Below are 23,478 nucleotides of genomic sequence, written 5' to 3' on the forward strand. Positions count from 1 at the left end.
TGTATTTAATTTTTTTAGTAATTATCCCGCACAAAATAACCTTATAATGGTTTAGAGTAAGTCGTTTTTGTGCAATGTAGGTTATTTGGGTATATGGAAAAATAGTACCTACATTGAAGGTTATGTTATCTTAATTACAGCACTATTTTTTTTACATTTAAACTGTTTCCTGATTAATTTACAACTCCGATAACTACTTACTATAACAATAATAGAATACTTAGGTAATTCCTAACTTTTTCGTTTTAAATTTTAGATGTACACACTTTGTTAGTGTAAAACTATTAGGTAAATTATTATTTTATATAATTATTAATAATACTATAAACTGTAAATAAATATTGTTAGAGTCAAGATTTTTAAACAAAAAACTATTTTTAATTACGTATTTAACATATGTAATGAGAATAATGAATGTGTTTGCGTTTAATAACTTGTAAATTCTATAATAAAAAGTTTTTTAACATATTTTATTGATACATTCTCAGAAAACAAAATTAATCTAACCAAGCCGAACCTAACCTTTATCGTTTACTAAAAATTGTGACTAAAGAAATACCAAATCATACCAATACCAGTACCAGGGAAAATAAATCAGTATAAGTACCTATATTTTTTATGGTAATTTATGAATCGTTTACGAGTTTTTCTAACACATTTTTAAACTGTCAAAATAATTTTATATAAAAAATGCAGCATCCAGCTATATTCTTCATGTTAACAATACAGGAGCTGAGGAGCAGGGTTTAATGGCACACTGGTAAAATGTTTTTATACATTTCAATATGCTCCTGGAGCTTTTAAAACTTTTTTTTAAATTGATACTTAATTCGTTTACTGCGGAATGCATTTCCCTCCCTATAACTTTTTCTGCAATCCTATTTAGCGTATGATCAGTACAAGTTACGCGTATCGTATTTATATAAAATACTTTCAAATAATCACTAGTTTTCACCATATAGGGAAATGCATCTGTTAACATCAATAATATATTTTCGTCGTTTCTACCTGGTGGCCATAATATTTTTGAATTATTATTCATAAAATGCGCAACAGTAGGATTATGTGTATAATATGAAAATTATATATTTATGTCTATGGTTGGATTTCATGCAAATAACAACAAACAAAAATTTATCATAGTAAATAATTACCTAGTAACGGGGAATAAATATTAAAACTAAGCGAAATACTCCAAAATACTCTCTAATATAAACCAATACAACGGAAATATGCTAAAATATTCTATTATGTAGCATAATATATAAGCTTAAGTATTTCAAAATATTCTTTTAAGTCAAAATAAGCTCTAATATGCAAAAACATCTTTTTTTTTATAGATTCTACAAGTTGCATACATTTCTTATTCCTATTACTGCACTGCACGTCCATTAAAAATATGTTTTTGCATATAAATCTAGACTCCAGTAATGTCATTTAATTTACTCAAGTATGTGATTAAAATTTCAACTATACGTCTGTACATATGAAGCGTACTATTGTGGGCTGTATATGAAATATGAATAAATACCAACCTTATTGCCCTATTAATATAATGTGTCATATGTCATAAATTTAAAATATTTCTTATAATCTTGTTAAAACCATTTAATCTAATTTTGTCAGGGATCAACTACCTATAGATGATTTGTACCATCGCACCAATCAATTTAATTGATTTTGAATAGAATTTCAGACATCCATTTAAAATACTAGTCATAATAATTATTTATAATTTGAACTTTGGATTATTCTTATTAATTTAGTATACTTAACTATATTATTTTCAAAATCTTGATAAACATTTGATATACTTATAATAATATTAAAATAAATTAAACGATTCAAAATGTATTTCATTTTAATTAATATTTTAGTAACTAGAATCTAGTACGTAAATATTAAATAGGTATATACAAAAAGGTTAAAGTCTTTATATCGAGTTATTATAATGAGGTATGGTTTACAATATTATATATGACATTTAATTATCAATATCAAGTAACAATAAAATAGAAGTCTATAAAAGTAGATAGCTATAAATTAATAAATAATACTTAATTAAACATTTTTAAATTTACATAATTATTTATATTTCTTTGTAGAACTTAGATTTTGTTCCACTTGTTATTTGTTAAAACCGAAAAAAGAACAATTTAAAAACAAAATTTTAAAGTTAGAAAAAAAGCACAAAATAATTTTAAATTTAATCTATCTAAAAAATAACGTTTTAAAAGCTATTAATGTTATATTTTTATAAGTATTAAGTAGGTTTTTTGGTTTTAAAATCTGTTAAAAAAAATATTAGTTGATTATTATATCATTAATCGTTATTTATTAACCATTATATTCTATAGTATATAAAATTATTAGTATTTATATTATTTGATTTCAGAAATTACAAGAGTTGTACACTCAGTAAAAATACCAAGATTGTAAAATATTCAACATAAAATAATATATCCAATATGATTAACAAAAAACACGTGGAAAGGGTAAATAATATAATTTTATTGTACCTAGTTAAAATTTACATTTTATACTTTAGTTATGTTAAGCATTTTACCTATGTGACTTTGTATAATAATGTTTTAACATAAAATAATATTTTAATTAAAATAATTAAATAAAACTATGGAAAATAATTGCATTATTTACAGTACTTACAAACTTAATACTATGATTTATGAAGTTATATTTCACTAGACATTATGACGAAAAATTTCAAACCTAATTTTGTCTACGGTATTGTCTTAGACTTAAAATAGTACAATATAATAATAGAGATAGTGATGTTAGAATATTTCATGGTTTGAGTTATAAAACAGAAAAACGCATTTTAAATGTATATTGTTATCAAAACAATAAATAAATTATAGTAACTATACTTAATACACTAAATTTATTTATTTTATATTTATTTAATAAATAATCAAATAGAAATATTGTAGTATAGACTTTTAGTGTACAATTTGAGAGTCTGAATAGAGACAAATTGGAAAACATAAACCCTTCCTAAAAAATGTCATCCCCAATCCCCGCCATTATTAATAATCTATATGAGTGTGAACCCACCTAAATATAATATTAAAACAAATCACGTTTAAAAACATATCAAAACAAAAATCATATTTGCAAAAAATTATATGCAAAGGTTTCCCGATAAAAAAAAAAGGTAAGACACACAAATCTGATATTGACACTTTTTTCGTTGTTTTTCAAGTATAAAAAACGGATGTATGACACTTACTCTTGCTGACACGAAACATTTCTTGGTAAAAACACTTACAAAACGAGCAGTGTGCAATATATATATAATATTTTCTATATCCTTTAATATCATCTTATTTATAAAATATGTATACAAATGCGATTTTTATATTCTATCTTGAAACATTCATTATTTTATTCAAACATTTTACAGTTTTAAATTTCTACTTTAAAAACGTAAAACTGCGCTGTTGTATAAAATTATACCATTATAATTCGAAATATTCAATTAAAATAGTTGTTAAGTGAAAGTTTTTTTAATATAACTTTACACTTACCTACTGACTTTATCCAAAATATCATCTTTATTAAACAATGATACGATTTCTATGATACACTTATATTGATTAAAAGAAAAGTTATGCTCCGTCTCACTCTACCAAAAAACAAAAAATAAAAACATAAAGCTTGTAAATATAAAAGACTATACGCGTAATACTAAATTTTGTTTTAACTGTTCTGTCCATCGAAAAGTGAATCATGTCCTAAAAAAGTTTAAAGCTAAATTAAAATCGCTAAAAAACTCGTAATAAGAAGCACAAAAGTCTGTTCCACAATAATACAATAAAAAAAATTAATCTGTTTACACACACACACATATATATATTATATATATATATATATATATATATATTAAGTACTATAAGTACTTCATAATATATAGGGTGATTCACCAAGATATACTCACCCACCATTTTTTTCGTTACTAATGAATTCGTTCAAATTTTTTTTCTTGGAATTTTTAAATATACTTAAGGGTCAAATTATTCTCAGATACTTAGATTTTGTACATTATTTTAAAAATGTCCTATAGGATATATGGCTAAACAAACTTCATTTTTCAATTCAAATAAGAATCAACTTTTTTTTCTGTAAGTTCTAATAAATATTTTTTTTAAATTTTTATGCGGGTCTATAAATCTAAATTCAAACAAGTAATCCTTAAAAATGATTTTACAAAAATATAAAATAGATATAATATTTAATCTAGTATTTATTAAATTCAGACAATATTTACAAATTATTATAAAATGTCAATAAATTAGTTTTAATTTCCATAATTTTAAAATCGTAGTATGTAGCCCCAGTATTGCCTATTCTCCAAATATTTTACCCTTAATACGCGTCACGCGAATTAAATAACTCAAAAACTACTCATCCAATCTCGATTCAAATCATGTACTTAAAAATGTACAGGAAAAACGGGCAATTCTCATTTGAAAATAATAAATTGTTATTGCCATGGCTGGGCATCCTAAGGTTAGGTTTTAAATGGTATACAATATATATACATTTGAAAATATAGCATTTAAGTAAACTTAATAAAAAAAACCTATATAATTGAAATAAATTAATTATTAAAGGAAAAATTTGGGATAAACGTGTTCTGTAAATCACCTCGTTTATACGTACATATACATGTGGATAAGATACACCACACATAATAATAATAATACTGGCGCCGAGAAAATGTACGTATTTTCGCTACAGGGGTCGCGAGCTGCAGGCCCGTGTATATATATGAGGCGTTGGCGACGTTTCGCGAATGAGCTTTTCACAATAAACGGCACCCGCCGAGCGCATCGGCCAAAGCGCGCGCGCACAGTTAGTGTTGTATCGGCTTTGCCGGTGGTATATTATACGTTACCATTGCGCTCTGCAGTCGTCAAGCCAACGTCATCTCGAGTGATAATCATATAATATATTCAACACGAATTCTGCTGATATCCCATAGATATATTTAGTTTTTTTTTTAAATTTTTTGTATTTTTCATTTTTTTACATTAATTAATTTACGCGAATTCGGTATACGCCGACAAATTTGGTTTTAGTATACTTATTACGTTTGAATTAATTCGAATAACAATCTTGAACATTTTTATCCCTATGAATCGTATATTGTTGTTGTTAACAATTTACAATATTATATATGTCACAATTTATTAAAAGAGAGTACGACACCGTGCGATTTGCTCCAAAAAATTGTTCTAAAGCTTCCCAATAATATTATATTATTGTTTGTAATTCATTTTTAATTTTTTTTTTCTAAATTTTCTATATCACTTGTTATATAAAATGTCCACTATGGGTTTTTGCTGTTGTTACAAACAGGCGGATGTGATGAAGTGCGTCGACACAATTGTGGACAAGTGTACAGACCCGGGATGTGAGTATATAAATAAAACTCGTTATTCATTATATAAAGAAAAATTAAAACCTGCTATTATTATTATTATTTTTTTTTTTTTTTTTGTCAACAAACTGCACAATGAAAATGAAAATATATATTTTAGTCTTGTACTGTTGTTTCATGTCATAGAAGGAACTTGAAAATATCGTTTAGTCTGATAAAACCGAAGTGAATTAATCGTTTCCTTTTAATATCGTAGTCGTTTCTTTTAAGTGTATATACCCCATTAATAATTAATCAGTGAAATTACATAAACTTTGTTAGAATACTAATGTTCAAAAAATCTCACATCGTTTGAAATCATCTATGTACAAAAACACTTAACGCCCTTCGATTGAAAATAATTTTGACATAGGTAATGTATCTAAAGTAAGTTAATAGGTAAATACTAATTTTATTTTAACATTCAATATTATACAGATCAACTTTATTGATATTATGAATATTTGATAGATAGGTATAGAAACATATTTACTATTACTCACATTTTAATTAAAATCGATCTTTTACTATACAACAATTATTTATTTAAGCCAATAAATTGTCATCATAGTATTGAATAATGACTTGTTTATATACTAAATTATAATTCAATACAAAACCGGTATATCTATATTCTATTTTAACATTAACATCAATAATTTTATGTTAATTGACTATAACATCAATTACAACAACTATATATGCTAGACACATACAACTTTTTAAGCACTTTTATTGCGGTAACATAGTTATACCTAGAAAAAAAAAATAAAACAAACTCCAGTAATTGTATTAAAGAATATTTTTACTGATAAATTTAGCTTATATTTAAAATGACGAAAATGAAGATGGACGGAATATTCTAAACTTGACCAAAACAAGCTATACAAATAATTGTATCTACTACCTATAACTACCTATACCTAAATATTTTTATTTTTATAACCATAAACTTCAAGCACTTTTTCTATTTTATAATGACTATTCAATTTTTTTTAATTATTAATACTTACCGGTGGCAGTATAGCTTAATAAATAATTTGGAACTTCTGTTTAAAAAGATAAAAAATTAAACAGTTTTATTATTGTGAAGCATTCATAACTATTGTGATACAAAATGTATTTTCTACGTATAAAATTCGTATAATAATAATTGATAAATCTTGTTTTAATTTATACAATTTTAATCTATTTGGATTGTCAAATTAAAATAAAATAATTATTATTTCTATCATAAATAATGAAAATATATGATCATATTATTATAATCCATAATATTTTTTATTTATATTTTTATTTAAATTTCCTTATTTTATAATTTAATATTATAATCGATTAGAGTGAAACAAACCGTGTAATTTTACCTTCCATAAATGTTTCCTCTATTATCCAATTTTCTGCATGCATTTGTGAATATAAATGAGTAGATTATTAATAGAGTTCATTCTCAAAAAAAATAATATAATAATAATAATAATATTATGTAATAATCATATTTGTCAAAGGTTTTTACCGTTTACTATTCTATATTAATATCATGTATTCTTTCATGTATGAAAATAAAAAATAATTTAATTTAATTGTACATCATAAATCACTATATTTATTGAAATGATAGTACGGTCGTACGGGCAATAACAGAAAAACTGCACCTGGCCATTATATTCTACCAGTACCTACCTATAATATTAATTTATCATACAGGTCAAGGACACGACTAGCTAGTGTGACAATATAGCCATTAAGCCATCGCACCAAATAAGATGTGTTTTCTATGTTTATACGAACAATACGTGTATAATGTATATAGTAGCTAGTAAATACAAAATACATCTGATTAACGTGCGGTTTTTAGGGAAATGTGTGGTACTCGTTGTCACATATCGCAGCCCAACCATAACCCAAATGAAAAATTTCTATAAATATGTACACAGACAAAGTAATTACCCAAGAATTCTCACCTCCATATTTTTCATTTATACGAATTTAATAAAATTCTGATGTTTAAAACTTGTATATATACTTAAGAACTATATTTTTAAATACTTGGATTTTATATGTAATATTAGGAGTGTGGCGATAAAAACATCTTTTTTCTAAATGTGTACCGCCCTTTTTATTGATAATAATTAAGAAGATTATTTATTATTTTAAATATTAATATATTTAAATGGATATTCATTTTTATGTCGATATTTTCCGAGTTTATAAAAATTAAGTACGTAATGAGTGAGGATAATAATAGAGTCCATGATAATAGGTTTAGTAGATATGAGGCCTTCGTGATTTTATAATCATAGTAATTAATTTAAATTTATTCAAATTACGTCCGACAAGAATAGATTTCTATGGCTTATATTTTGAATGTCGTTTAAACCCCCCTATAAAATGTTATAAGTAGTAAACTTCGTTCAGAACCGTTTATCAAATATTCTACTGTACATCCAATTTTCATTGTTTTAAAATATAAATTAATAAGAGAGTTATGTATATCTGAATCGGGAACTCGATAATAATATAACTGTTTAATTGATAATGATAATAAAGGGTTAATAAAAAATCTTTCTACAAATATTATATTTACTATATCTAATTGTGTTTTATCAAAATAAAAAATACAATGAATGTTATAACATGGTTTTTTAGTTATTTTAAACATAATTCATTTTTCAATTAAGTTTAGAATTTATAATATAATATTAATTTTAAATTACACCAGTCACAACCTGAGTCCCAAGATCATTGAAAATATGGTATTAAAACTACTTTTGTATATACCTGCAGTATCAGTACTCTGTAGTCAGTACCATATTATCCAATTTAAAAAATGACATCTGCAGATATCAATAAGTTACGTATACCCTTACTCCCTGTATGAAAATGTATATTTTTGATTTTACACTTATCAAGTATTATTTTTATACGATTTTTTATAATTTGCATACACTTTTGAATGTTAAATAACGAAACAAGACTCGCGCAGATTCCAATTAGAGGCATCTGCCAAAATATTATATTCAGTGTATTTCTTGATTATAGACTAAATAAAATGTAAAATAAATGGAAATATAAATTTAATAAATATTCATTGCGTACGTATGTTTAAATATTAAAAAATAATGGTATTCTCTTTTAGCTAGTATTTTATAAATTAATTAACCACAAAAAATGATAGATATTATAAAATGTAGGTATTATAATATTATTATGATACTAATACAATTTTTGAATTGTGAGAGAACATTCTATATTTATCCATTATAAAATATAATATATATATATATTACTGCATAATGGATAATGGCCAATTTAATTGTATTAATTTAATAAAATGATTAATAATTAAAAAAGTTTTACAGTAATAATGTTTACTTAAATATCTAGACATACTAAAAAATCTAAAATTAACAATAAATAAATGTAATTAAGAATCTGTAAGTATACACTTATCGATTACTTAAATAAAAATAAATTCTATAGTAAAAATACTAAAAAAAAGTAATTCTTAGTAATGCTATATAACAACGTACAATATACTTAATAATACTTTTAATGTTCATACTTTTTGAATTATTTTTTTTTCGAGATTAGTAAAGTCGCGTGTAGCATTTTGAGGTAAACTAAGTGCCAGGTTTAAAAACATTTAAAGTAAACTAAGCCCCTTCCCAAGAAAATATTATTATTATACGTGCATGTTATCTTATTCTCACTTTTATAGGCTTAGACGTTGTATGTTAAACATTCGTGGTTAAATATATACTTTTTGTCTTGTCAATTTTTCTTTTAATCACCATTTCAGTTCATAATGTCATATAAAGCTATGTCACAATTATTTTACTTATTACTATTTGTTTATTATATTTAAGTTAAAAATAAATATAAAATGATCTCAACCAATTCCAGTAATAAATAAATAGTTATACCTAACCTAATATATTTTTAATTTTGTATTTTAACCTTTATTCTTGTCTCTTGTTTTCTTCGTTTTAATAGTTTCTTTCGTATCTACGTATTTTCTTGTTTGTATTTATTTGAAAGCCTTTGAGTAAAACAATAAATTTATAGATGTTTGGACGAGAACAACAAATTAAACATTCTATTTAGTTTCTAATGAAACGATTCGCAGCTATTTGTTGTCCTGTTTGTTGTCGCCTTAACCCTAGTTCAAACATTAAGACGAAATATATCTTCTGGATCAATATAATATGTTTCAAAAACATTGTATAAATACGGCAGTATTTTGTCTTTGTAGGTTGTATTACTATTTATAATAAATTCAAAAAAACACTGCTCATTGTTTATTGATCAACTTTATTAGGCTTATAGGATAAACTATAAGGAATTATTATTTATACATTAAAATAATTAGTTTTTGAAAAATTAAATTACATAATTGTTCAGACTTACTATATATCTAACACATTTTCAGATTTTCGAACTCAGTAACCGGTAGATAAATTAAATTATACATTTACACGTCTAATTATTTGAGACTTAAATCTGTATAATATACGACAGTACGGTACATTGTATATATATTATTTATTTATTTTTTTTTAAATACCTAATGTTTAAAGCACTATAGTATATGTAATAATTCATTAAACATAAATGATCGTTATTATACCATCTGGCATAACCTTTAGTGTTATTATTATAAAAGTTTAAAAGATTCTTACAATTAAATTTATTAATTTATAACAAGGCCGTAACTGGAAGAGTTGTGAGTATTGTGACTTGTATTATACTTGTAGTAATGCTATCTACAGCTTAGGGGTGTTAAATATCGCCATAAAATTATTATACATAAATTAATTATGATTTATAATAATTGATAATATCATTGAATTATTTGACTTTCATCAATATTTCGGACATTATTGGCCTAACAATTCAATTAAAACACTTTAAATACAATAAAATTACGTCAGGAAAATTAATATAGGACTATTTTATTATGTATCATTATATTTTATTAAATTAAAACACTTCAAATAACCACACGTGTAATATAAAAGAAAAAATGTAACTATATAATTAATATAGTCAAGTCACGATAACTCAAAAAACTTGACAATTTTTTTTTATTCCCCTAGAAATAAAAATTAATATAAATTCAAGTTAAATATCTCGAAGCGAATTTTTATCTCCCTTCAACTTCGAGTTATCGCGACTCGACTGTATAATAATATGCATACATTATTAAATTACCTTTTCGATATTTCCTTTCGTACCAAAATCTAAATGGTGTCATTCAAATATTATGGACAATTTTAATGTCGACTGGTCCGTTTCAAATTGGGTACGAATGGTGGTTTATAATGTATTACGCGCTAAACTCGATTTTTATACTAACGGAAAAGGTATACAGATTCTGGCAGTATTGATCCTGCTACCTAACCTAACAGGGGACAAATTAATCTTCTCGGACAATAATTTTATTTTGATTTTACTTACATAACTAATAACTATATTATAAATATTATACTTAACTATAAATATATATAAAAATACATAATTTTATTTGAAATACCTATACAAAATTATCGTTTTATAAAGTTTTTCTGACATATTGACTTGTTATCGTACCTTTTTTATGTAAGTAGCTATACCTACTCGAGTTATTATTTCCGAAAATATTATTTATATAATATTAAATATTTAAGTGAAATGTAAATGTTTTTTTTTATAACGATAAGATAGGATGGCTACCTACAAATGAAAATTGGTACATTATGGCGGAATTGATAATATGTTGTTTATACACTCGTACGTGAACTACTCGTACGTGCGGAATCGTGCTACCTATATAGGTAGAATCGATAGGCCCCTACAAATTTTATTGATTGGTACTATTAATTCCTCTCAGCTTCCGTGGTTTTTGCAATTTACCCTCTATAGTGGTTTCCCCAGTAACTTATAAGCCTGCAAATGTTTATCTCATATTACACTGGTTAGATACAAATGGTACGATGACTATCGTTATTTGGTATTTCTCGGCAGACCATACCTATTAATAAAAAGAAAAAATATAATACAAACATTTTTGACTTAATTTTAAAAGTTTGTTTAGTAATATTTTTATATTTTGAAGATACCTATTATGAACACAATGGCCCGTGTCGTATGCTTGTTAAACGATGTGTATATAGTCGGGGAGGCTAAAGGGTGTCATACGAGTTATATACGACAGTCGTGCGGGTTCTTATAATATATGAAGTCGCAGTGTAATTATTATTATATAATTACCTACTCATGTGACTGTCAAAATATGTCAATAGATACCTATATATATTAAGCATACAAGACATGTTATATATAAACATCTCATGTTTGTCACTGAAAAGTTCGTTCGTCGTTAGTCGTCAGTCTTCAGTCGACACTCGACATTCGTTCCACATAAACTGTTCACTATCCTATTTATAACTTATAATAGGTAGAACGTACAACTGTAAAAAAAAATAAGGACAATATTGTTTTGTATTTTTTTTTGTGTATACGTTCTTACTTTTTTAGTTACCGCCCATATAATTATTACAATATGGAGTTATCTAACAGGACTATAACGGGTTTGTTGTGACAACGAGACAGGGTCCTCAAAAAAGGGACAAACCTGCCGTAAATATAAGTTCTGTATTAACTGAACCTGTTATTGTTTTGTAGTAGATACTACTATAGATACTTATAAAATTATAAAGATGTTACACGTATATAATTGAAAGGAAGGTATAATATGTACCTAACAAGTAACAAGAACATCAACAAACAAGACTAAAAAACTAAAGAAGACTAACTTAAGAGGAACTTTTTATTCGATTTAGGCAAATATTTAATGTAGGTGTTCATTTTCCTGTTATTGATAGTTGATACTCATTATACGAAGGGATATTTATATTTTACTTTTGACCATTTTACCTGTATGTAGTAGTATAGTATCAACTAAATATAATTTTCTATCAGAAGGCAGAAACTACCATCAAATTTAAAGATTAAAGCATATTAACATTTTTTTTTTTTTGCTCCATAAGATGATGAGAGACGAAAAATTGAAAAATTAATCACTAGTAATCAAAAAACGCATCGTTTTAAACTGTTTTCTCAGCTCAAAATCTAGTTATATAATATAATATTTTATTTACCTAAATATAACATTAAAATTTAAATTCTTTCCAATAAATATAGGTAGGTACTTAATTTTAAATATACATTTATACCTAAAAAATGAATGGTTTAAACTGTTTTTCTTTAATGGTGAAATGCATTAAAATTTCGAATTTCGAATACCAGCCAATTTCAATTATTGCAAAAGTAGGAAGGCCTTTAGATGGGCAAGTACAACATTTGCAACGCTTTTCCCAACCACAAATAGGTTGTTCTGTGGTAACAACTAACTGGTAACACCAATGATAACTATTAACTACTCGCTCATTTATGTATATTAATTTTTACTAAATAGGTACAATAACTTTTACTTCATGGAACAAAAATTTTCAATGTTATTAAGTCACTTGTTATCGTTCCGTTATCACTAAAAAAATACTTGTCAGAAACAACCAACAGGAGTTAGGAATACAGAATATTATTATTAAAGATTTAATTAATTATTTTTGTCTTTTTACTTTTTAGTTTTTAGTGTTTTTACTTATCTTATATTGAGTATTAACTTTTAATTATTTCAGTATTCCATCCTTTTTGTGTACATTTGTATATTCACTTTAATTTATTTAGTTAATATATCACAAGAATGTCTCATAAGGTGTTGACTAATTAATTTTTATGGATATTATCAACAAAAACTTGTATTGTATAATTATATAATACTATAGTCTTCTAATATCACGAGCTCCTTTAAGTTTATTCAATTATTTTGAGATTGAAGTTGTTTTTATTCACAAAGAGCAATGTGTGTTGGTGAGTTTAATAGAATAGTTTATATTAAAATCATATCCACATTTGTTTAGTAACTGGTCACAATATTGCTAATCTTGAGCTAGTAAAAGGGTGTTGCCAAGGTCACTAACCATCATACATTTTCTAATACAAAATTAATTTTCCATTAACAAATTATTTTAATCTTAGAACCACTAATACACAAATAAATTGAATTTGATTTATAACAACTGATGAATACATATGATATTATGTTTTATTTTACTAGGTTGTCTTTCTCGTATGCGTCCTCGCTATAAACGTCTTGTTGATAACATCTTCCCATCTGTACCTCAGGTATATTAGTTAATATTTATTTAAGATATCTTAATACAAGATTGCCATTTCATAATTTATTTAATTATGTTGTAATTTAGGATGGATTGGTTAAAAATAATATGGAAAAGTTAACATTCTATGCGTTATCGTCACCAGAAAAATTAGATCGTATTGGCGAATATCTATTTCAGAAAGCTAGTAGAGACATCTCTCGCAAGAGAAATGAGTAAGATTTATCAAAAATAAAAATAAAATTGAGAAAATTCTTTAATATTTTCTATTGTAGGTTTGTAATGATTGCTATGGAAGCTATGGACCAGCTTCTTGTAGCATGTCATGCCCAAACTTTAAATTTATTTGTTGAAAGCTACTTGCGAATTGTGCAAAAGCTACTTGAATCATCAGAACCTAGTTTACAAATACTAGCTACACAATCGGTATCAAAATTCATTGTATTTTGTAGTTATATAAAGAATATTAATTAATAGCAGTTATTTTGTTTATAGTTTGTACGGTTTTCTAATATCGAAGAGGATACACCATCATATCATAGGCGATATGATTTTTTTGTTTCCAAATTTTCTTCTATGTGTCATAACAACAATCCAAATTTAGTCACTATGGAGATGATTCGAATGGCAGGCATAAAAGGCATTCAAGTAAAATTTAAATTAAATATTTTGTATTCTATACTTGATCTAAATAAAATATACTTTTTATTCTTATCAAGGGAGTTATTAGAAAAACAGTCTCTGATGATTTGGTTGAAAATATCTGGGAACCTGTTCACATGGACAAAATTGTTCCGTCTTTATTATTTAATATGCATACAATGAAGTAAGTTTTATATTAGTATTTAAGTAACTTAATAGTATTTATGTTGTATCTTTATGATTTATCTTGTTGCATATTGTGCATTTGTGCTTTATAAACCATGTTGTGTTTTAGTACATTTTTTCAGCCTTTATGATAACATAATTAGAGCCATACATTTTGAGAGTAAATATAGTTAACAAAAGTATATCCACCCACCTTAAAAAAATATTCTTGCTGTGCTCAACAATTATACTTTGAAAATATGTATCTATAAATATATTTAAAATTAAATATTTCAGAAATGCTTAGCGTCTTAGACATTAAATAATAAATAATGAATATTTAAAAAAATTAGTAAATTGCTATATTCTACAGAACTTAATTATCATAGTTTGTACATATGCTTCCCAGTAATTTATACACAACCCCTTTGAAAGCACACACAGTTACCAACTTGATAATCTGTCTTTGTACATTTGTTTAAGAATTAATATAATCCAATTAAATTGTATTTGTATTGTAAACTTACTTTATTAATAGTACTTAATCTTTTATTATTTTTTTTTAGATCTAAAACTGAATTAGTAGTTGAAAGTGGAATTTCAGAAGAGGTCAATGATAAAACTGATTCATTTTCATTAGCAGAATCTTGTTTAAGAGAGTTAATTGGACGTGCATCATTTGGTCATGTTAAAAGTGTCATTCGACCTGTACTAAAGTAATAGACACTATAACTGTTAATTTAAAAAAATTTTATATTTTTTTTTTATTTATTTAAATAATTAGACATCTAGACGCTCATCATATGTGGGTGCCAAATGTATTTGCTACTCAGTGTTTCCGTATCTTAATGTTTTCTATTCAATCTCAATATTCATATGCTGTTGTGGAGACATTGATGACGCATTTAGATGAAAACAGCAATGCATCTCCAAAAATCCGAACCAGTATTGCAGACGTACTATCCAAAATTATTGCTATTGCAGCTAATGAAAGTGTTGGACCAACAGTATTAGAAATAATAAATTCCCTTCTAACAAATCTTCGTACATCAGTCACTAGACGTCCACCATCAAATATTGGTCTGTCTGAATCTGATGGTGAAAATGAATACAGAGAAGCACTTATACATGCACTTGGAGAATTTGCTGCACATTTGCCTGACTACCAGAAAATTGAAATCATGATGTTTATTATGTCTAAAGTACCACAGTTCAAATCTTCAAATAATCCTAATGATCTCCATGTACAAAGAATGTGCTTAAAATCTCTTTTGATGGTATTTATTCATTTTAGATGTTGTTTATGCTAATTCAATATTATTAAACTAATTGTATTATTATTATGTAGGTAAGCACCAAGTATAGTTCAGTACAAATGAATGCTACTTTTCCTCAATCATTTTTGGATTTATTACTAAAAACATTAACTGCTGCTGAGGATGAAATTCGCTTCATTGTTTTACGCATATTACATACACTCTTAGACAGGCACAATAATGCATCTAAGCTATCTAAGGCTACGTAAGTTTTCAATTAAAAATACCTTAACTTATTTACTAATAATTACAATAAAAAATATTTTTATAGGGTTAATATCTCCAAATCTGATATAAATCTAGAGAAATGTTCTCGCAGTGATACAATATTTATACGGAAACATGCTCAAGATATTTATGTATCTATATATGAAAGCTTAGAAATGACTAACAATACTGTTGATAATGTTGAGGCTGTGTACACAACTTTGGCTTTGATATGTATTGAATTGTTGTCCGAGGAAACTGTTTTGGATTTCATCAGACTGATTTTAAGTATACAGGAGCTAGCCATTACTAACGCTGTACTTTCAACGCAACAGAAATTCCATTTGCATGCTTTGGTTATTAGTATTATGCTCTTAGTAGCTGTCGTGACAGATTTACATCCTCTCAAGGACTATGTGGAAAAAGTAATAAATATAAATAATAAAGCAATAATGTAGTATGCATAATCTCAACAAAATTTATTTTCAGATAATTGAACAAAGAAAATTATTGAGTGCTACTCATTTGTTACCAGAAATAAGTATTCATAATGAAGTAAAATCTGCCAGTCTCTTGCCAGCTGGAGTTTTAATTGAAGAACCAGAATTAACCGAAGCTTTAAAAGCTTCAGGAATTGATATTACAAGTTAGTTTTTGATTAATATATACTTTTTATTACTAATTGTGTTTTGAAATTTACTTTTCAAATCAGTTTTTTAGAAACATGAAATATTATGAGTACATTCATAAATTTGTATTTTCAAAACAGTACCAAACCTTCAAAAATTAAGTTAATATTTATTATCCTGAACAAATTTTGGTTTTTTAAAGAAACTGTTATAATAGTTTTAGTACTATAGTACTTAAAAAAAAACACATTTATTAAATATTTTTAATTTATGGTGTATGTTATGATGAATGATATAAATGTGGTAAATGAAGTCATTTACCTAAAAATTGGTAAATTTTATAAATGTTAGACACCCGGTTATTGACGTCCATTACCAGTTTTAGTAGTGCCGAGATTCATTTCAAATCATGTTGCGAAATTTTACATTTTTATATTGACACCCACCACCTAAATTTGTTTTATATACCCACATTTATAACATCTTTATGTATTTACTTATTATAGTTAGTTGGATATTGCTAATACTGTTGATCTTGGATTGTATAGTTTTGCTTGAAATTTGGGAGAACAAGCCATTTTTATAAGTGTAATGTATTCATGTATTTATAATATCTTGAATTCAACAAATACTTTATTTGGACACTAAGTATTATCTGTAAGTCCGACATTAAAAATAAGCCTACGGGAACCACTACCCACCCAAAGCATGTGTTGCAGTCATGACACTTGGACAGGGTTTGGCGCCACTGACCAGTTTAGTTGAAGAATAATGTTCAATTCATTTATAATGGTGTGAACAACATTCAAAAGCGACCAGTGTTAAGTGTATACGCAACAAAGCTTCATTTGTTAAAAATATGATGAAAGTAGATAGACAAGCAAAAATCCAACAAGCGATAACCTAAGTAATAATATAAAGTGTTTTATTGGTTTATTAATTAGTATTTTCACTTATATTTTGGCAAGTTTAAAGACAGGAAAAGAACTCTACGCAAAGCTACAGAACAAGAAATAGCTGGTTATCAAGGTTTCAATTGATGTAACTATAAAACTGGTTTTAACACTTAAAAAAACGTGCCTGCAATGCAACGGAAATATTATGGAATTCGAAATGTCCTAATAATATTAATTGCACCAATAAATAATTTAAATTGTGCTCCTATTTTATTAAGTTCAATGAACCTAACTTTTCATTAGATTAAGTAGTAAGACAATCAATTAAATAATAAAACAAATAACATTTTATTTGAGATTTATCATTGTTGACCATTAATGTTGGCAAATAACGTCAATGGCCAGTGAAAGATGTGCATTTGAGTTTAAAACATGTTTTTTACATTTACCTCCATAGTTGAATCATTTTGGTAAAAGGAATCATTGACCTGACAATGACTTTATTAAATTTTATTTATCAATATTCCTCATCCACCATAACATATATATTGATATTGAATCTTTTTTTGAAAAATATTATGCTTTGAATAATATATTATGTTTGAATATTTTACTTAGCATAAAATATATTTAACTAAAACATTTTTTTCTTTCAAAAGTTCATATAATAATGACTGTTCCATTCACTTTGTGAAATATTGTTTGTCTTTATTATTTCTAATAATCAATTTTTACTATATTTACAGGTGAAACAGGTCCAGTTCTAACACATAGACGTAGCTGGGTTGAAAACACCAATATGTCAATGAAAGGAAGCTTTACTGATCTGAGTAATTTAGATTTAGATAGTGTCAACTCCACTCCGGCAATGCAAAGAGTCAGTATTAATTATAAATTATTGTGATAATATATAATTAAAACATAATTTTTTTTTTTTATCGTGTACATAAATTAAAATCGTATTATATTTTCCATAGCGCTTTTCTCCAAATGAAGACCTGTCATTTGAAGCCATGAAACGCTCACTGTTGGACAACCCTGTGATCAAAGTTGAACAAAATACCAGGCAAACTCAACTGTGTGATATGTTCAGAAACACGTCATTCCAAGATTTGGTGGCCATTTCCACCGCATCAAAGGTAATTTAGTTTATTACAAACTATGTTTTTTAAACTCATACATCATTTATTTATGTTCAGGATGAAGAAACATTGCATACAAAAATAACTGATGTGTTCAATAAAGTAGATATATCCAACAAGCTGTCAACCGTCGAAACCACTAACCAGCCTGTACCCATCTATGAGACACTGTTCCCAGAATTATTTGCATTTTAACAAAATTGTACATTTTATTGACATATTTTTAGGATTGTTTTTAAGGTTGAGTATTTTTAAAATAAAGATGACTACATCTTATTGTTATTATATTCATGTTAGGCCAAGCTGTTAGTATGTACTTATTTACAATAATAAGCCATTGGTGTTGTTACCAAGGTGATGTTTCATTTTAAAATATATTTTTATTTGTTTTGGTGTTTTTAATTTTGTGTATATTTTTCCATGGTGTGGTGCTTTACGATGAACACTCCCATTATTAGAACATATAAATATATTATATTATTAATATTCATAAAACACTCCTAAAGATATTTTATGATCTTTAGTAAATTCTTAAACTATGTAAGTTCAACTGCCAAAACAAGGCAAGTATTAACCTTGTTTAACAATGTTTATAAGATATATCTAACTAAGGAGAAAAGAAGAAAAAACAAGCTGATTTTGCAGACTGTACAGGACGCCATGACATACCCAGCATCTATCCTGCGCACACCTTTGCCCACATTAATAGTTTGTTTTTCATAAACAGTACACTATAACTCTTAAAAGTATTATTGTTAATAGATCCATTGTATTATAATTTTTTCTTTTGGTGATTTTTCTCTACTCTTTTAATCTTTTTATACAACTCTATACTGCCCAGAAATTTAAACAACTTTTTTTTAAAAACATGAAATCTTCAAGTTCTGATATTAAAAAGATGACCTTGACTGTTTATATCGAGTCTGATAAACTGGTGTGTCATGATCATTGATGATTAGAGGTTAAATAGTAAAATGTTATCTTATAAACTCTTAAAACCTCACTGACCGTCTGTGTAGCGAGCTGTCTATCAACATAAATTTAAAAGGCAAAAATGCTGTCACTTTCTAGTTATAAAGTGTCACAGCCATACAATAAGGCGTATGGAATATGGACTAATATAATCAACTATTTCAATGATCAAAAATTAATTGATAGAATAAAACTATTATCCATAATAAAATGGATTTTTTGAAAGAAACTTTATTCAGATTGTTTTTAATTAATTCAAAATAACATTAAAACTAATAACTAAAAATGTGTCGGCTTTGACAACCTTAATTTAATGTTTTGGTTTCTCATACTACATAAGTGTACTTTAAATCTTTAAATACTACTGAAAGGTAACATGTATAGTATTATTTATATATTTTTAATTATTTAATCTTTTATGATTTTTTGGGTGTACATTTTTTGGTAGTTACTTGTTATTATACTTGTTTTTGTTCATATTTAAAAATAAGAACTGATGTCTGTTTTTTTAAATTAAAGTCTTTTTTTTCATATCTATACTCTGACCCATATAACAATACGACTATTACATGCTATAATACTGACAGCAATTAACAATGTTGACCGATATTAACATTATAGATATGTTAAGTTGGTAGGGGCACGCGAGTTTGGTCGCCTAGGTGTATTTTTTTGTGGGCCGGATTATATTTGACATTTTTTAATAGAACTGAATTTATACTATACTGTTTAGAAAAAATCAAAACGGATTTAGATTTTTGAATTATTAAGTACTTAATAGTCATAACATTTTTAAATGTTTAATTTTTAGGCAGAATTTAGATTTATTTATCAGACTCGATTTAATATAATTCTAAATGAATAATAAAATATTAAATTGAAACAGTAATCTGGAATATATAATATTTATGTTTCAAATTATTTTAAGTCATTAAATTAACAACAATGTAATAACACCACTGATATTATTTATTTGTATTTTCAATAAATAAACTACACAAATTGTTTTACATTTACATAGTCTGTTTATTTTATTCCTCACAGTTGACTATTTTGAATTTATATTACCTATATATCAAAAAAAAAAAAAAAATATAATACAAAAAGTCGGAATAATTAACTTTTCCATGTGTTCTTTTCGTAATCCCAATTTGAGGACAAACCGTCAATTGGATCAACTCGTAAATCAATCATACGTTTCAATTGGGCTTGACGATATTCAAGTGACAACGATGGGTCATCAGCAGTGTTTGTCACTAGAAATGATTTTCAATATAAAAATGTGATAATAAAGTAATGATAGCCATCACAGTGATTTTAGCCATGAAAGAATAAGAATCATGAAAATACTTACAGAATTTACGGACTCCGACAAAAGAAAATACGGCAATAGATACCCAGACCATGACCCATCCAAATACAGCTTTCCATTCACCGGTCGGTGCATCTACTTCAACCAATGTCTGGCAAAAACTTGCTCTGTACAATTTTTTCTTTTCTTCTAGAGTCAATTTGTTCCAGTCTCCCTTTTCTTTTTCGCGCAGAGCCTATTGATAAAAAGAAAAAAGTACATATACGATGCACCACTCATAGTTTGATAATCAGTTCCATAAGAGATATTATTGTTAGGCATTGGTACATATATGACCTACTGATATCCTTAACTATATATTATCAGTGATCTACAGTCACAAGTATTTAATAAATGTAATATTGTTTTGTTACTCTTTACAGTTTACATTTTATTCTTGTTAGATAATTAATAGTAACAAGCAGTTATTTTGAATAATGTTATTAAAATTGATTATTGTCATCAAAATGGGCATAGTTTGTTTAGGCAAATTGATTTGAAAACTGTATCAGTAGAGCAAATTTTTATACACAGAACTTGTACAAAGATAATGTACCTTTCAAATGACAACATTTTCTTTCCCAGTTGAATGAACTTAGGATTATCAAAACTAGAATATAAAAAAAAAAGTTTATTTGATTCGCTACACTTAAAAGTATTTGACAAAATATTTTCCAATATTACATCTATTATTAATATGATTGGTAACATAACTGCATTAATTATTCTACTTAACCCGTCAGAAAATTTTATTCGCTGTATGGTTAAATTATTAACAGTTAAAAAGAAGTTAAGATTCGACAGATTCGTTCAAACAACCAGTGCCCAACATAGTGTACTCGGAAGTTGAAATGTAAAGTTGAACAGAAACGTTCAATGTTCATGAAACATACAATAGTTACATCCCGAGAATAAGTGATGTAATAGTAAATCAGATGTCATTGTACCAATCCTTAATATTATTACTCAATAGAGGAAACCTATAATTACAATAATTTAAGTATATGGATATCGTACCACTATTTCAGGGGTGTTCTTCATGAACCTAACGCTGGGGAACGGGAAGGTGATGGTGTCGAAGTATTGTGGTTCGCCGTTAAGACCGTAACCGACAATGTCGCGACCGACGATCTTGTCCTCGCGCACTTGCATCACACCCTGTACGGGGGGCTTCGGCTCGGCTTGGAATACGGCCGCGGTCGAGGAGTTGGCCGCCGCCAATTTGTTGTACGCGGGCGAGCGCGCTAAGAACGAGCGGACTACCGCACGGGAATACATCTGAAACAACACAATGTAAATATTTTAATGTAGAAAAATGTACGTTGCATTTCGATTATGTCGCAGAAACCATTAATTCCACTTACCTCTGTAGTTTGCAGTTACGATCGATTAACGAACACCAATAGCACTATAACTCGTAGCAGCGATATTGTACAAGAGGTTAAAAGGTAAAAAACGATTTCGGAAAATTATTACTGCTGTAATCGTCAAGGGCTTGAAAATCAGAAAAACACATGTTATGATAACACCCGTCCAGTACTGTAAACGCCGCAATAAAATCGGCTGCCCCGTTGGCCACACTGTATCCGTTGTTTCCCGGGTCAATTCGTTTTTAAACAGGCGGGCACGCGGGCGCCGCTTTGCTGTACAGTATTGTCAGTATTACAGTATAGGTGTAACGTGTAAAGTGGAACACTGACACACTGACACTGTAATCGATGTGTTAAATTTTAATTCAACAAAAAAAAAAAAAAAAACCGAAAAACGATTCTGAGCGGAGACGTTCAGTCAGCACTTACATCACTTCTTTAAGTACGTATATTTCACGATAATAGGTTATTGAAAATAATTTATTATTTACCATAGGTACTACTAGTATTACGATAGGTTGATTTGATTTTTTTCCGAAAACATTGCATTTATTATATTAATATTATATATGTTTAATGTTTATACCATATTATAGTATTGTCGTTAACTTTTGAGTTAATTCCACCACACCAAAAAACAGTGTGGAAAGTTCATCTATAGTACCTATAAATATTAGTATATTACAGTCGAGTCGCGATAATCCGAAAAACTTGACAACTCGAATTTTTTTCTTATTCCTCTAGAAATATTAATTATGTATAATGTATAAATTATTATAAATTCGAGTTAGATAACTCAAATAATAGTAATAATACATACCTCGAAGCGAATTTTTATCTCTAACTTTGAGTTATCGTGATTCGACTGGTCGACTGTACGTCTGTACATAATATATTAAAACGAATATACATTTTGAAAATGTCATTGTGTATAATAAAATTCATAATAATGTACATGGGTATTGAGTTTCCAGGTATTATGTTTTTTGATTGTAACAAAATAATTAGCATCGCGTTAGTTATAAATTTAAATATGAAATTTTGTCCAAATTTAAACTTAAAATGTTTGTTAAAAAATATGAATGTATGTAAATATATTTTTTTAAATGTTGATTTCAGTGCAAAC

The 23,478-nt window shown here is 26.7% G+C and overlaps 2 protein-coding genes across 5 annotated transcripts in view; one reads left to right on the forward strand and one right to left on the reverse strand.

Moving 5' to 3' along the window:
* Positions 1–19,061, forward strand: part of LOC132924359 (protein EFR3 homolog cmp44E) — a 53,398-nt gene extending 34,337 nt beyond the window's left edge. The window contains exons 1-15 of one of the 4 annotated variants that reach the window (XM_060988626.1): positions 2,396–2,495; positions 5,383–5,437; positions 13,602–13,669; positions 13,750–13,877; positions 13,938–14,088; positions 14,158–14,310; positions 14,382–14,488; positions 15,036–15,185; positions 15,254–15,746; positions 15,818–15,990; positions 16,057–16,417; positions 16,482–16,638; positions 18,264–18,394; positions 18,495–18,656; positions 18,717–19,061. In XM_060988626.1, coding sequence (XP_060844609.1) covers positions 2,469–2,495; positions 5,383–5,437; positions 13,602–13,669; positions 13,750–13,877; positions 13,938–14,088; positions 14,158–14,310; positions 14,382–14,488; positions 15,036–15,185; positions 15,254–15,746; positions 15,818–15,990; positions 16,057–16,417; positions 16,482–16,638; positions 18,264–18,394; positions 18,495–18,656; positions 18,717–18,854 — 2,454 coding nt within the window. In that variant the 5' untranslated portion in view covers positions 2,396–2,468 and the 3' untranslated portion in view covers positions 18,855–19,061. Of the gene's footprint in view, positions 1–2,395; positions 2,496–4,884; positions 5,438–13,053; positions 13,355–13,601; positions 13,670–13,749; positions 13,878–13,937; positions 14,089–14,157; positions 14,311–14,381; positions 14,489–15,035; positions 15,186–15,253; positions 15,747–15,817; positions 15,991–16,056; positions 16,418–16,481; positions 16,639–18,263; positions 18,395–18,494; positions 18,657–18,716 lie in introns of those variants that run through there. The other 3 variants (XM_060988617.1, XM_060988636.1, XM_060988646.1) reach the window with 3 other exon arrangements.
* Positions 19,062–20,579: 1,518 nt separating this feature from the next.
* On the reverse strand, positions 20,580–22,507 carry LOC132924393 (cytochrome c oxidase subunit 4 isoform 1, mitochondrial-like). Its single transcript, XM_060988680.1, has 4 exons — positions 22,347–22,507; positions 22,000–22,260; positions 20,986–21,178; positions 20,580–20,887 (listed from the first exon to the last, which is right to left on the reverse strand). The coding sequence occupies exons 2-4, from the start codon at positions 22,258–22,260 to the stop codon at positions 20,748–20,750; spliced, it is 594 nt and encodes a 197-aa protein (XP_060844663.1). The 5' UTR covers positions 22,347–22,507; the 3' UTR covers positions 20,580–20,747.
* Positions 22,508–23,478: the final 971 nt, after the last annotated feature.

This window comes from Rhopalosiphum padi, chromosome 1, assembly GCF_020882245.1.
Source record: "Rhopalosiphum padi isolate XX-2018 chromosome 1, ASM2088224v1, whole genome shotgun sequence".
Classification (NCBI taxonomy): domain Eukaryota; kingdom Metazoa; phylum Arthropoda; class Insecta; order Hemiptera; family Aphididae; genus Rhopalosiphum; species Rhopalosiphum padi.

Bases quoted from the DNA above. Each gene is read 5' to 3' on its own strand.
- LOC132924393 (XM_060988680.1), bottom strand. From the start codon at position 22,260: ATGTATTCCCGTGCGGTAGTCCGCTCGTTCTTAGCGCGCTCGCCCGCG. The intron at 21,179-21,999 runs GTACGATATCCA...TTTTATCAATAG, and splicing joins AGAACACCCCTGAAATAGTG to GCTCTGCGCGAAAAAGAAAA. The intron at 20,888-20,985 runs GTAAGTATTTTC...AATCATTTCTAG, and splicing joins TGTCGGAGTCCGTAAATTCT to TGACAAACACTGCTGATGAC.